Source organism: Hippoglossus stenolepis, chromosome 8 (assembly GCF_022539355.2).
Source record: "Hippoglossus stenolepis isolate QCI-W04-F060 chromosome 8, HSTE1.2, whole genome shotgun sequence".
NCBI classification, from domain to species: Eukaryota; Metazoa; Chordata; class Actinopteri; order Pleuronectiformes; family Pleuronectidae; genus Hippoglossus; species Hippoglossus stenolepis.
In genome coordinates, this window is record NC_061490.1 from 2262757 (window position 1) to 2277179 (window position 14423).

At 41.0% G+C, this 14423-nt stretch overlaps 1 protein-coding gene across 49 annotated transcripts in view; it reads right to left on the reverse strand.

Annotated features, from left to right (window-relative positions):
- Positions 1-14423, reverse strand: part of rims2a (regulating synaptic membrane exocytosis 2a) — a 132405-nt gene that overhangs the window by 39149 nt on the left and 78833 nt on the right. For 15 of the 49 annotated variants that reach the window (XM_047340878.1, XM_047340891.1, XM_047340882.1 and 12 more), the window contains 9 exons: positions 13924-13971; positions 11564-11694; positions 11041-11233; positions 10637-10790; positions 10144-10170; positions 8527-8595; positions 5850-5988; positions 5305-5406; positions 2881-2997 (listed from right to left, as the gene is read on the reverse strand). In XM_047340878.1, coding sequence (XP_047196834.1) covers positions 2881-2997; positions 5305-5406; positions 5850-5988; positions 8527-8595; positions 10144-10170; positions 10637-10790; positions 11041-11233; positions 11564-11694; positions 13924-13971 — 980 coding nt within the window. Of the gene's footprint in view, positions 1-2880; positions 2998-3823; positions 3890-5304; positions 5407-5849; positions 5989-8526; positions 8596-10143; positions 10171-10636; positions 10791-11040; positions 11234-11563; positions 11695-13923; positions 13972-14423 lie in introns of all 49 variants that reach the window. The other 34 variants (XM_047340885.1, XM_047340894.1, XM_047340904.1 and 31 more) reach the window with 15 other exon arrangements.

Here is a 14423-nt window from a genome sequence, read left to right on the forward strand (position 1 = left end):
CTGTGTTGTTGCATGTTTTAACCCAACTATTGGCACATAACATTCACTACTTACATTGTTGCTGACAGTGTTATGGTAATATCGTTGTTCTTCAGATTACAGTAGATCTATAGGTCTGAGTGCAGTTGACATGGTATTTACTATCATGAACTAAACGTGTCCATAAGCAGATTTTTGCCTTGATATTAATGATTCAAGTATCAAAACACATCAGAACATGTAAATCCCCTCTGCTTTGTAAACTGCTCTATACAGTCTGATTTCCTGTAAACGGACTAAAACATGCAAAGATACAGGTATGTTTGATCGCTCAGCAACTCGTAGAGAATAGTATGACAACGATTGAATGCTTGTAGAAAACCTCTTTAAGGTGGATGTTTTCATTTCTATGACATTTAAATGTTGTCGTGCTACTTAATTTGACATCTCTGGTTTCTTGAAATGGTCATATTGTCAACTTACAAGCAATTCTTGGACAATTTGAGATTCAACATTACAGCGTTGTCTACAATTCTTAACGAGTAGATGAGCTACTTGATCTTCAGGGTGAGTGTGCAGACGGCTGGGCGGCTCATGTGGGCTTTATGGTCCCTGTAGTGAATTGACAGGAAAGTCAGTGCACAACAGCCAGGCAGCATGTGCTGTCTCTCAATATGTGATGGGTGTGTGTTCATTTGCAATCTTTTAGAGGTATAGAGAGAAATGTGAGGGAACAGTGCAGTGTATCTGTACATTGCATATGTGTATTTTCCAGAGAAATGCCCAGCCGTTAATACAAATATTTTTGGCACAGTGAGGATGAAGTTCAGATCTTGTCAGATTGAAGAGCTGTAGGGGAAAAAGAGCTGGTGAGAATTTCAACTGGGAAAATCACTGACAGTGTACGGAATCAGATAATGTTTAACTTTGTCAAGAGAAAAAAAAAAAATCATAAAATGTCATTAAACCAGTGAAAGGAAACCTTTTGATTTTAGAGCATGCACACTGCTGGGAAACTGTAAGTATAATATCTTAGTATACTGTACACATTAGGCCCCTCATAAGTCTCACACTTCTTATCTTATACAGTGTTTAAGTCATTTCATTAATTTCATTCTTAGACACAGAAGAAATGTTTGTGTCTGTGTAAAACAAATGCAACTTTTAAAAAGGCGAACAGACACCAAAAGACTAACTTTAATAAATTTAAACCATGATTTTGTTGAACATAATTGTGGAAGAAAAGCTTTGGCTTTTAAGTCATTTCTTTAAATTTGAATTAGTACATTCACCTTATGACAGTCTTGTATTGTCTGTGGCCTTTTGCAGTATGAAAAATTGTCCAGTAGAGGAAAAGTCTTTTTTGTCAAACACTAATCTTTCACTAACATAAAGAAGCCTTCAGTTTTCTCCAAGTCTACAGTGATGATCAAGATAATCATTAGTGGGTTCCAATCAAGAGGCTGTTATGGCTGAGGATTTATGGGAAGTGAGAAGGTTATATCAGCTACAAGTCAAACATCTCAAGGTGCATCTCTCTATAGGTGTAATTTGATTAACATAGCAATGATATACAGTATACATATTGCACATTGGAATAACACTGCTCCTTCTATTCTGACTGGTTTCAAGCAGAGTCCAAAATGTTTGTTTTCTGGAAAAGCTGCTGTTTTAATGCTTATACACTAGAAGGTTTGTCAAACTCAAGGTGCACTCTGGGGCGACTCACAACAACAGAATCATCAAAAACATTTTCTCATGTTCTGGGGAACTGACCTAAATTGAGACAATTGCCAAAAGGCTCAAATTCCACTATTGCTCTTTGTTGCTTATTTTCTTTTCCTTGTTTCCTTTCAGGTTTCAGTATTGCTGTTAGTCTGCCTGGTGCAGAGAGAAAGACACTGTGTAAGAAACAAGGGAGTAGAGGGGAGAGCTACTCTAAACTGGGATGATATCTGCTTTCCTTTTCCTCTCAGTTTAGACAAACAGGAGGGGAGAGAGAAGAAAATGGAGAGCTCTTGTTAATGGCTATCGAGGCTATAGCCTGAGCCTGAAGTCGAGCCAAGCCGGGCCTTAGGGAAACTTTGTGACACTTTAATAAAGTCAGTCAGGCTCTCGGGCTGATTTCTTAAGACTCATCATTTTTTTTCTCCTGGAGAGGAAAGAAATGGCACAAACATCACGTTATTCCTGACTGAAAGCCAGATAGCAGCAGGTAGAAGATTGAAGACTGAGAAAAGTGGAGTCATTTACAGCATTTCTCTGGAGGGGGCAATGTGAGTTCTTTCTTTTTATTGGTGCACCAGAACGCCTGTGTGGGTCCTCCAGGGGATAGATGGGTGTCAGCAGGCCTTTCTGTAGGTGCTTGGAGTGATCGGGCAGCCCATTCTGGCCAGACCCAAGAAGCCAAAGGGCAAAACAAAACTAAAATTGACAAAGCTACTGTGCAGCCCAGAGCCATGCATCAGAGATGCCACTGTATGTGTGAGCAAAAAGCTGCTGCCAGTAGCATGTAAAAACAGGACAACACTTGCGATCACACACACCACTGACCAACGTATTACTGTTGGTATAACGTACATGGGTACATTAACAAGGACGACAATGGAGAAACAGTCAGGTGCTGGCCAGCACTTTACTCGACAACCAGGTAACAAACAGCCAACATCAGCAACACAAATAGCTCCGGGCCTCAACAAACTGAGGCAGTTGTGTACCACTACTGTACGTCTACACAACTTTAGAGCTGTGATGACTCCTTCACAAAAAGCGATATCGGACAGGATATCATTTTCTGTCATCACAAGTACGATCACAGATTAATTAAGGACGGACAAGGGACACCTTGAGGGGACCACAAGATGGTGGATGCACAGTTTCAGCGGATGTGCATATCAATACCTCTCAAAGTCATAGTCGGAGGAGTAGGCGCCCTCAGAATAGGCGCGGGCCATCCTAGTAGAACGCAGTAACCTGACTGCTTCCTCTCTGCAGATGGGGTACATGCGATGGTTGCGGCTGGTGGAAAAATATATATATATATATCACAACTGGTCAGCATTTAGTTTTTCCCACCAAAGGGGAAGGTAACAAGTTCTTTTTTAAAAGGAACCTGGAAAGGAAGTTGGAATAGACTTTTGAATTCCCATTACAGACACTTATTAAATCCACAGTGACCTAAACTGAGGGGTAATATATAACTCTACTAAACAGGTGTATCCGCTTGTTTGTAGGAGAAACCACCTCTGCTGGACAAAACTTCACAACCATAGAACACTTATCCATTTCCAGTATTGCCATAGTCACTCTCAGAGGCACAAATAAGTTATTTGGTCATATAGGAATCACACTCTCACATGGTCAACATTTGGAGTGAGAAGAGAAGAATGCTAACATGATAATGAGGTGGTGAAAAGATAGTGTAAGCAATGCTGATACTGGATGGATGAAGTGTATGGTCAAAGAATCATCAAGAATCATGTATTTTACTGCTGAAAAGCAACACACATTATGTATATATTCAATCTTCTGCAGAAGAAATATATACTTAAACACCACAACAAAACACTCATGGCATTGACAATGGCCGAGTAAATCAAAGTGACTTCTAAGTGGTATGACAGTTTAGACTTAGTGAACTTCATGCAATGTCAGAACCTCATGGTGATCACTTGACATTGGCTACAGTGACAAAAAACCCTGTGTCAGTGCCATGTGTTCAACACCCAAATGAAAGACTTCCTCGAGAAAACAAAGGATTATGGGCTGGAGTTTTGGGGGTAGGGGGTGATGGAAGCTGGAGGTGCAGAAATGGGGCTTCATGCAAGCTCAGGTAAAAGTCTACCTGGGGTCCCTTTGAGGATCATCAATAGGCTGAGTATGTCTGGTTCGAGGTAGAGTGAGGAAATGGCTGCAACCACATGGAGGGAGGAGAGAAGACAGAGATGGATCTGAGATGGCGCCGAGGAAGAAGCAGAGGAGGAGGAGGAGAGGAGAGAGAGAGAAAGAGCATTGGAGATAGACAGAATCGTAGGCAGACAGATGTAGGGTGAGGAAACTGAGGGAGAGAATGAGAGATTTCTCGTAAATAGAGTGAGAATGCTCATAGGAAAGGTTGATGTAACAGTTACAAAGAGGAGATACAGGCATGGAAGATAAGATAGGCTGAGAAATCGAATGGTGAGGAGATGTCTTCCTCAGCTTTACAACACAGACAGATGAAAGTGGCACACAGAGTACACCACCAGCACTCACAGAGGAAACAATGAATGCCTTAAACCTGCGCTCAGTGTCACAGGACAACGATTTAAAACCATGCACATAACACAGATTTGTTCTTTTACACACACATTTTCCAAGAGCATTTCAAAGAGTAGGAAAACAGTGACAATTCAAAAACAGTTTAAAACAAGAGATTTTTTTTTAGATTGTAGGAGTTTTGAGACAATTCCAAAGTCCCCATTACTCAATTCCTGTCATTTTCAACTGTTTTCAATAAATAACTGGATGCTGTTAATTAAAGCGGCTGAAATACACTCAAGCGAGCACTGTCCCAGACAATTTAGATAAGTGCATTTGCTGCGTCTGACACTGATTTAGGCCGAGCCTCTGAAATATCAAATGAAGTTAATTGGACAGGGGGAAGTAGCTGTGGCCTGGCAGTGCCAAGCCTATGATTGGACTCTTGGAGCAACATTTTCCAGCCCTCACAGAAAATAAATGCTGATGGAGGATAACTGACCGCATCGCTTTGACCACCTCTTCCATAAAGATAGGGAGATACATGCAAATACTGCATACTGTACGCAGCATTTACAGTATTGGCTCCAAATGTTTCCTGCATAATCTAAAACGTGTTAATTACTTATCAAAGCAGTGTGTTGCCATCCAAGTCTGGTGTTCACGCAGGATTTTAACTGTCATATAACTTTTCTGATAAATTTGTGAGAGGGCATCTCTTAATAGCGTTACTCTCTCAGGAGTCCGGAGTGTTACAATTTGTATATAATATGGAAGGAAGGCATAGGAAGCAAAAATCAAGATATGAGAAACCCACACCACTGTATCAGGTTTAAAATGATTTTGAACAAATATTGGCAAGGAACAGAGAAAGTTGCTCTTTAAAAGCAGAAACACCCGAGAGGTGAGATCTCACACACACAGTCAGTTTGCTGAGAGTTTAAGGCAAACGGCATCTTGATTTAAGTGTATGTGTGTATAACTGCTCCGTGCATGTCTAGCACTTATGCTTATCAGCATCTGTACATGCATGCCGGGCGCGTGCATGCAGCTGCTGTGCACAAGTGTCAACTGGAGAGTGTGTACCTGTCAGGTGAGTAGTTAGCTTCGGACACACTGTGGTCATCCACTCTAGAGGTGGAGCTGTACTGAGAGGGCCTAAGGTCAAAGGCTGGGTCCAGACTTCTGCTGTGTGATAGAAGTGGACCAGATCACCCCTCTCATAGTTTACACACCACACACGTCCCCCTACTGGCCAGGTGTGGGGGCACATGGCCTTGCATTTAACTAAGGCATTCAGAAGGCATTGGCCTGGAAATCAGGCCAAGCTCAGCAGCACGTGGTGCTACAACCCATTCATTTGATTAATGGGTGATTCCTTTCAAATTTCTCATTTTTCAAGAGTAACTTGGAATACATTATCTTTCAGTTCAGCTGCTAAAGCCTCTATTTCCCTACATCTATCAAAATGTTCTTAGAAGTTAAGGCATCCTCCTCCAGATGTTCATAAAAGACAAAGAAATGGTGTAAAATACATCATCATCACATGAAAATAATCATAGCAAACACAAAAAAATATACATGCATATACTGTCACGGGTCAGTTCAGTGGCAGACTGAGCATTAGTTACCTGGAGGGCGGGGGAACGCTGGGAGAGCGTGACCGTGCCCTGTTTATATCAGCTGACCGAGAGCAGTGGTTAGATGACATCACCTGCTCAGGGACCGACAACGTGGAGCTCTGGAAGTCTCTGCCATTCGACCGGTAGTCTGACATCGGGACAAGCGGAGATAAGACAGGTTTTAAGATGGTTTTTCAGTCACTTACTAAAACATATAGATACACATCCAGTTGAACCACACCCATAACCTCAGAAGACACAGAAAGTCATGCTAAATGCCATTCTGCTGAGTCTCCATATTCTAAAATGGAAAACTAGATTCTAGTAAAGGTGCAGTTGATCTGCTGTGTTAACATTGTGCATTTAACATGAAAATAGCCTTTCAAAAATCTGAAATATTATAATGAATTTTCCCTGCAAGACTGATTAGTCCATTTAACTTGAAAGAGTTCATTAACTGATAATCAGACATGTCTAGAGGCCGTGGTTATGGTCAGTGCTTGGCTCTGTAAACGTTGATTGATATTCAATAGAGTGTATAGCACATTCAAATTAGTTAAAGAAAACTCTCAGGTTGGAAAAGAAGCAAAGGTAAGAAAAATGGGAGGTTATACGATAAAGAAATGTTGGCCTTCACACAAGGAAGTTTGATACATTATTACCATACAATATTATTTTTGATGCAGCGCAGAGTATCAGAGCAGCTAATTTAAATCTTCAACATTTCTCCAAACAATTCAGATCAATCCTGATTACAAGTGGATGCAAGTCAAATTATGAAATGCCAAAATGTGTAATTTCACACCCCAGCCCAGTCTCTTTGTTTCTTTTATAAACCAAACATAAAACCAAGAATAAATGAGTCCTTTGCCACACATTTGCTTCATTATGATGCATATTAGGTTCAACAGAGAAAACATCTGCCGTTTCTAAACAGCAGCTCCAACACAGAGCCTCCTGCAGCTGAGCAATTAACTCCCATGTACAGCCAAATGAAGTCTATTCTTCCTTCTGACATGTGGCTTCATGCATGAGTACAACCTGCCTGTTAAGCACATATAAAGTAGAGAACCTTTACCGACAATTAAAAGGATTTAGTGAGAAGCATGGGCTGCGTCAGTGCAGATGGAGGGAACAGAACTGAGGGTCAGAGCAAGATTAAATATGCTATGCTTCTGCATAAAAAAAAACTTAAAAGCAGCAATTGTACTTTGAAAGACAAGAACACACAAGCGAAGCCTGTGCAGTAATGATTAGTGTCCACTTCTGCTGTACTGTATGTACCAGACAATTAGACACCTGGCAGTGGGTGTACGGTTAAATAAAATGCACTGAAAATGATTTTCTTTACCACATTTGGAAATGATAGCATCAGCAGTTCAATGCAAAAGCTGCATGATAAATGAGATGTGGTGGAGGGTGTGACCGGAGCTGAGCGAAGGGGTATTCCCTTCACTGGACTGGCATGGTGAGGCGGCGAGAGGCTGATGAGAATGTTTAAGTGTCTGAAGGAGGATTCCCCTCAGCTACGGTATCAGGCTCTTCCCTTTTCCATCTGTCAGTAACTGACTCTATTCATTTCTTCCTTCACTCTATTTTTATTTTTTGTGTTTTGTCACTCTTCTTCTCTGTGGCCTGAATGTGCTAACTGAGATGTGAAACATTACCACACGCTGGACGAAAAATAAAGGCAGTTATGTCTTTATCCTAGATACTTTCCTGCAAACAAGGTCTTTTTAAAGTGTGCTCTTAAACAGAACCCCTGCACCCCCAATTGTTAGCTTGAAAGACTAATGTAATCTTGTATTGTTCTATGGCGCAGTTACCTATTTCAGCATAAATTTATTCAGGGTGGATATTTTAGACACATTTCAAGTGCTACTCAGTTTTTACACTCTTTTAGCCTTTTTCCTGGACGTAGAACTGCCTCTCCTTTTCTGAGTATTGGTGAGTACAGCAAAACAGCAACTAGCAGTGCAGAGGCAGACAAAAGCTCAGTGTTCGCTCACCGTGCTGCTGCTGATGGGCTGCAGCATGTTACCATGCGGATACTAACGGTATTTGTAAGCTGTTCAGTCGTGGCAAGTGTTTGACAGATGCTGACATGTATGAAGATAACTGAGTTTACCATAAAAGGAAATGACCACGAAATGTATGATACCTATGGTAACAACAAATCTGTGAGGATGATACCTTATATGTATTTAAGTAAATGTAAAAAATCTTGTTTCCCAACAAACTGTTTGTTACTTTACCCTCAGACTCTTTTAATTGGGAATATATTACCTCCCCAAGGAGGTAACTTGTTTTCATCTGCACTGGTTTGTCTGTCTGTCTCTTTTTTATTTAGCCGGATGATGCAAAAACAGATCCAGGAATTTATTTTCTATAGGGCGCTTTTCAACATTTTAAGATTTCACATTTCAGATAATAATGCATGAATCTTTAAGAAAAAAAAATTAGGCATGTGTAGGGGACTGATATTTATGAGGGTGTACAATTTTGTGCAGATCCCCCAAAATATATCTGGATCCCCCATTTCCAGATATATTGAGATTAAATGTGGTTTCATGACTGTTGTGCACTCTCTTAGTGTGGTTTTAGTTTTAAAGATAATATTCACTGCAGATTAATTATTTCCCATGTATCAATAGTCTTGGATGTTAATATGACCACAGTATATTACCTGTTATTACCCCAACACCATCTTCACAATCGTAGTCTGAGATCTCACTGTCACTTATCCTCTGGGATCCTTTCAAATAAAAGAGAAAGAGAGACCCATTGGAACGTGAAAGGGAGGAAAAAGAGGTACACGATAGAGTTACGAGAGAAAGAGATGGATGGAGAGAGGGGTAAACAGGGAAAAGTCATTCACATTCCCTGGTTCATTCATTCAGTGGCACAGTACTGCATGTTTGTATCATGCCTCCCTGGTCTGTCTCTATATTAATTGTTAACCCTCTTAACCCTCCTTCAAGATAATGTTGTGTTTACATGTGTTTAATATATGTGACAGCTTAAACAAATAATGTTGCATTTCACTGCTCGACCTCACCAAAAACAGAAGATCGCTCTTCATCTGTACCACGACACTTTTAAATGCCACACTGTGTCATTCCATTTACATGTGAAGGCAAAGGTGGGAGACATGATACGGCTTTACAGCTCTTTCTTCATCCTCCCCAGCTGCTTTATCACCTCGCTCCTGTACCCTCTCTTTCAAGTATGATACCCTCCCCGCAGCCCTGCCCATTGCCTTCACCGCTCAGTCGACTTAAATCAACTGGACACGTGTGCTTTTCTCTAGAAATGACAAGTGCTGCACTCTGGCAACCTCTCATCTCAGTTGGCTGGAAACTTTTTACAGCTGTCAGCTCTTTCACCTCACACTAACGCAAACGCCCAGAAAATCGTCCTGGTGGGGAAGCAAGCAAGCCTGAAGGGTCTGGTGAAGGCAGCACAGTGAAGCACAGTTATCTAAAGCCCATTCACCACTGACTGGCCACAGAATAGGAAAGTGGTGAGAGGAGAGAGCAATGAAATGAGCTACAGTATTTTGGCTATTGCATAGAGGAAATATAAAAAATAATATATAATGCACAAAGATAATCAAAGCTTTCTGTTTGGTTTCTCTTAGTTGAATATGCCACCACTGTTTCAGATGATTCAAATTAAGTATGAATACAAAAATAGAAAGTATCACACCAGCAGTAGAACAATTGACCACATCCCATCACAATTTCATGAACATATTCACATCCAAAACACACAAACACAAGAAAGTCAGAATGGGCTGCAGACATTCGCCAACAACATATTATACAATTATCAAAGGGAAAATATTAATCAGGGGCAAAATAATAAATTATACAGAACATGACACAGGAAAAGCAAGTGGACGCAGTCATGTTGTACTGTGTCTGGCAGGTCGGGCACTGAGTTTTCAAAACACCACTTTAGGATGAGGATCAAGTGCATTTTCTGTTGAGGGTTGCAAGGTGGGATCACGGCATATTCAAAGGGTGAATACACAGAGAGGCAGAGACCACTGTGTCCCAAATCTCTCTTTCCGTGGAGCGTGCACATATTTGCTACCCTGAGTGGATTTCAAACGAGTGGTGTACAATTTACACCAGCTCACCACATTGAAATCCATGTAAGGCAGCAGAGGCGTGCGCCCTCCATGGGAAAAGGTGGGGGGGGGAGAATCAGGGCATGAGGAGGCGTCTTTCAAACAGGAAAGGAGAACACTCAGATGCCCCATGGAGCAGCACTGCCTGCGTGTGCAGGGGTCCTTTACCTGAGTTGTATGAATATGAGCCTTTGTCTGTAAAAGCAGAAGCAGTAAGGTTGATGTAGCATGGATGACAAAGACAAAACACGCATCAACTACACATAAAGCTTTAATAAACTAAAGAAATAAAAGGAAAGCAATATTAGGAGTATTATTATTATTAGAAATATTAAAAATGTCTAGATCTATTATTTCGTCTACTTTCCAAGGTACTTTTTGTGAGTATGACAGGGATGTGTTTTACTTCAGGTAAAAGAGTGAACCCCAAGGCTGAGTCAGAGTTATTTGGAGCCTGAAAAATACTCACTACATTGCTCCATATCTTTGTCAGCTCTTTATTACTAACACTTTACTGAAAATCAGTTGAAAAAGCTATTGCTGTTACTGACTTTGTACTTCATAGTTTCACATTTTTTGTCATCTATAAAAACAATTTGCTGCTGTTTTCAGCACAACACTTAGAGTTTTGTGACGTGTCAGGAATGAAGGTGGGACGTACTCTGCAGCCGCCTCGTTGGACTCTCTCCGTGGAGCTGCCTGCGCTGCGTGTTCGGGGAGGCACGTGGGAGTGGGATGGAGGATACGTCGTGTGTTTGGAGCTTGTACCAGTGTGGCTCGTCGTCCAGGAGAGCCGTCTCCAGCTCAATCAGAATCTATCAGAGAAAAACAGCCATGAGCTACAGTGAGAGTCAATCCCAAAATATCCCTTCTCTCTTGCTCAGGTGTGTTAATTCCTCGTAACAGTTCTACACAGAAAAATTCCCTGTTCATGTTGGACAAACACTAGACGGTCAAAAACCTTGAAATGGCCAAGAGCTTCATTAAGGCTTTGGCCGTATTGGAGATGCTGAGCTGAGATACTGTCAGTGAGTGTCCCTGATGGGTGGGGTTTGGTTTTCTTACCTCCCCTAGGAATTCGCTCTCCTCCTCCCTCAACCTGGCCTGGTCCCACAGTGTGATCTCCAGCATGCGCTCCCGAAACTCCCGCCGGTGCACCGGCGAGTACATAAAGGTCTGGTTCCATTTGGGCTCTAAGGATTTCTTTACCGTTTTTGTTCTCCTCTTGCTTTTGTCGCTGGAGGAACAATAATTCAAACTGTTTTTATTTACAACCATGGTAGAGAAGAACCACGAGTACAACAGGTCAATAGCAGCACACAGGACAGAGCACAGCAATGGGGCATGCTGATGAGAATGAGCTGGTAAGACCACTGTGCCGATCTTTCTGACAAGGTCCACTTCCTGTATTCGTTATCAGAGCGTACGAGAGACCTCCTTCAAAGATACAAAACTACACCAAACGACCAACAGAGTAACTAGACACATCCAATTCAATGCCTTTCTGAATGCAATGAAATGGGATGGTATTACATCAGTGTGCTGGCTAACAGGCAGATCAGTAAATGGTAACTCTTCCTATTCTTACCTTCTATCAGGGAGGAAATAGATTTTGACGTAAGGGTTCCTGGGCCGGCCGTCTTCCCTGGGGGGCAGATCTTTGGCGCCCAGGATGGTGACGATTAGTTGATGGCCCACTTTGTCATACCACAGTTTGACCTGCAGGGGCAAAGCAGAGACATCCTGCTGAGGGACAGATCAGGGTCAATGGGAGTAAAAGAGGGAATAATGCAGGAGAAGACAACTGCATTTAGAAATTGAGTAATTATATATACATTTGTGTTGTTTATTAATGCCTAAAGCGACAGTTCTTGTCTACAGCTTAGGTCTTCTCCTGTATTTACCCTTTAGAGGAAAGGAAGAAGATGTCTACCTGCCAAGATGATGTTAGGTCACATGCTTGGTGGGAAAATGTATCAAAGCTTAAGAGTTGAAACGTGGAACTACGTGTCATTGTTAATATGGTATGCTAATGCTAATGATGTCAAAATAAGATCATACGTTTTGAGTGATGTTTTAGTCTCTACGGTTAGAGATCCTACTTTAGAGACAAGACATGTGTTTTTTCCTTGTGTGCATGGTGTATGTGGTTATGTTCCCTTCAAGGATACAGTTTATTGAATGGAACTGAATGCAGCTGGCCTGAATGTCCTTTTGACTCAAGGCAACATGCTCTAAAGGTGACAGCATGTGCTCCGTTGAAACAACATGGTCTACCAGTGGTGTTGATGATGCATCTAATAATGCTTTTTCAGATAGTCAATGGGCATTGATGCAGAGAAATCAATCATGCTGTTGCAAGAGGAATCAAAGACAGTTCACACTAAAAGGGAAGTATGGACTCCAAAGAGGACACTTAGAAGAAGAAAACGTCCAACAGAGGCCTTAAAGGAAGTAGATGAAATGAGAAAAATATAACTTCTAAGATCTTGTCCATACTTCTTTAAAAACGTGATAATGAAAAGGGTCTGCGCTGTTTAAAACTACCAGCTACACATGCAGCAACGCAAGAGAGGGCATCCAAGACGAGTCAACAGATCTGGTGTTTGCAAAAACAGACAGCAGGAAAGCAAATTGCACCAAATAATATCTAAACGTGTAGTCCACCAAAAAATATCACATACTGCAAAATATTAATAAATTGTCTGTGTGTGCAGTGGTAAAGATATTTCTGAACCACAGTCATCATGGAAGCTGAATGACTGGATTATGTGTGGTAACATCGTCCAATTGTAAACTGTGCAAATACACATTTGAAACATGTGCACTTCTCCAAGAGTACAAACTTAAGCAAACACACAAGCTCTAACGTAAACAATGTGTGCCTCAATTCTAATTCTACATCATGTGTTTAGACACTAATAAATGTAAAAAATATCTCTCAGACAGCCTCAACCTTTATTATGCGTAGTAACAATATTTTGTTTTTTGGGCATACTCTTAGGTACTCTTAGAACAATATTAAAGAATAATGTCAGCGAGATATAAATATCCAATGCTCCAAGGAGTAAATGTTACCTTAAGACTGACTGACTCAAGAAAACAGTTACACAAAGTGATAAGTAAAACACTTATAACCAAATAAATAAATATCCAATGCTCAAAGGAGAAAAAATAACCATAAGCCTGACTTACTCAAGAATACACTAAGTGATTATGAAACACAAACCATAGAAACAGTCTGCTATTTTATTTTTACCAAATATATTTGATATATACAATGAAAGATTAAAAGAGTGGGGGAAAATCTGTGTAGGTCTGCTTGATTTAAAGTTTCTTATTTGGGAGGCAACATTGGATTATTCTTCAACTCTCAAATGTAAAGTAAAATGCTTGGCTTTCAAATCAGGACGGTCAACTTGGTGTCTTCATGAAACTACACACCCATCAACAACACTTCCAGCTCACACATGGAGGAGACCTTCTGTCGATGTGTGCAGGGTTAGACTCATTGAGGCCTGAGCTCATGTCACACTGAAGCAGAGAACAACCCAAGAAAATGTGAAAGTGCCAACTTCCTGCCTTGCCGTCGTGGAGATCCCAAATAAAAATTACAACACAAGATGTGGTCAGTCGCTGGACTCAGTAGAAGATGTCAGGCAATGGAAGAGTGTCTGTTCAAATGTTTTCAGATTAGTTGAGCATGCGCCACCTAAGAATAATGATGTGAATGGGTTAAAATGAGTAATAATAGCTGTCATCCGAACAGTGATACCAAGAAATCAAATAGAAGAAAAATGACACAATGCACTGCACTGAAAGGGAAACTTGAAGCTGCCATTTCCCCGGGAATGCATTTTCCAAAATATGGAAACAGAAAAGAGGCCAGTCAACAGTCAATGAGCAAAGACCAAATAGAGATTGTGCCCTGCAGACAGGGCCCATTACCTGGACCCTAGGGGTAAAAGGCGTTGTTCTTCTACTAAGGCTTTGGCTCTGGATAAGCAAAATTGAACGGCAAAAAAGAAAAGAACAGAAAAGAAAATACAATAAAACCAAACCCCACAATACAACAACAAAAACTCACAATACACTCTAAACACAACAACAGATGTTTGCAGTCTAAGGTGGGAGATTTAGGTCAGTAAGTGTGGTATTCTTCACCTTGCATTTTTATCTTTGGTTCCCTTCCTCTTTCTACTTTATCAAAGATTACTTCTTTGCTCTGTTCTTCATAGACCCTTTGAGCAAATGATCAATGGCTCACAATTATATCTCTCTTTCTTCTCTGGACCTTTTCTCCTCTGCTTCAGAGCTTGCGTCACAGTGACGTTAACCCTCCTCAAACAAATTTAGGAACCACTCCAGAAATATTACAAAGACACTTCTTTACTGTGTAGAATTACTCATCAGGCACTGCAGCTCTCTCATTCAGTGAACTCAACTGC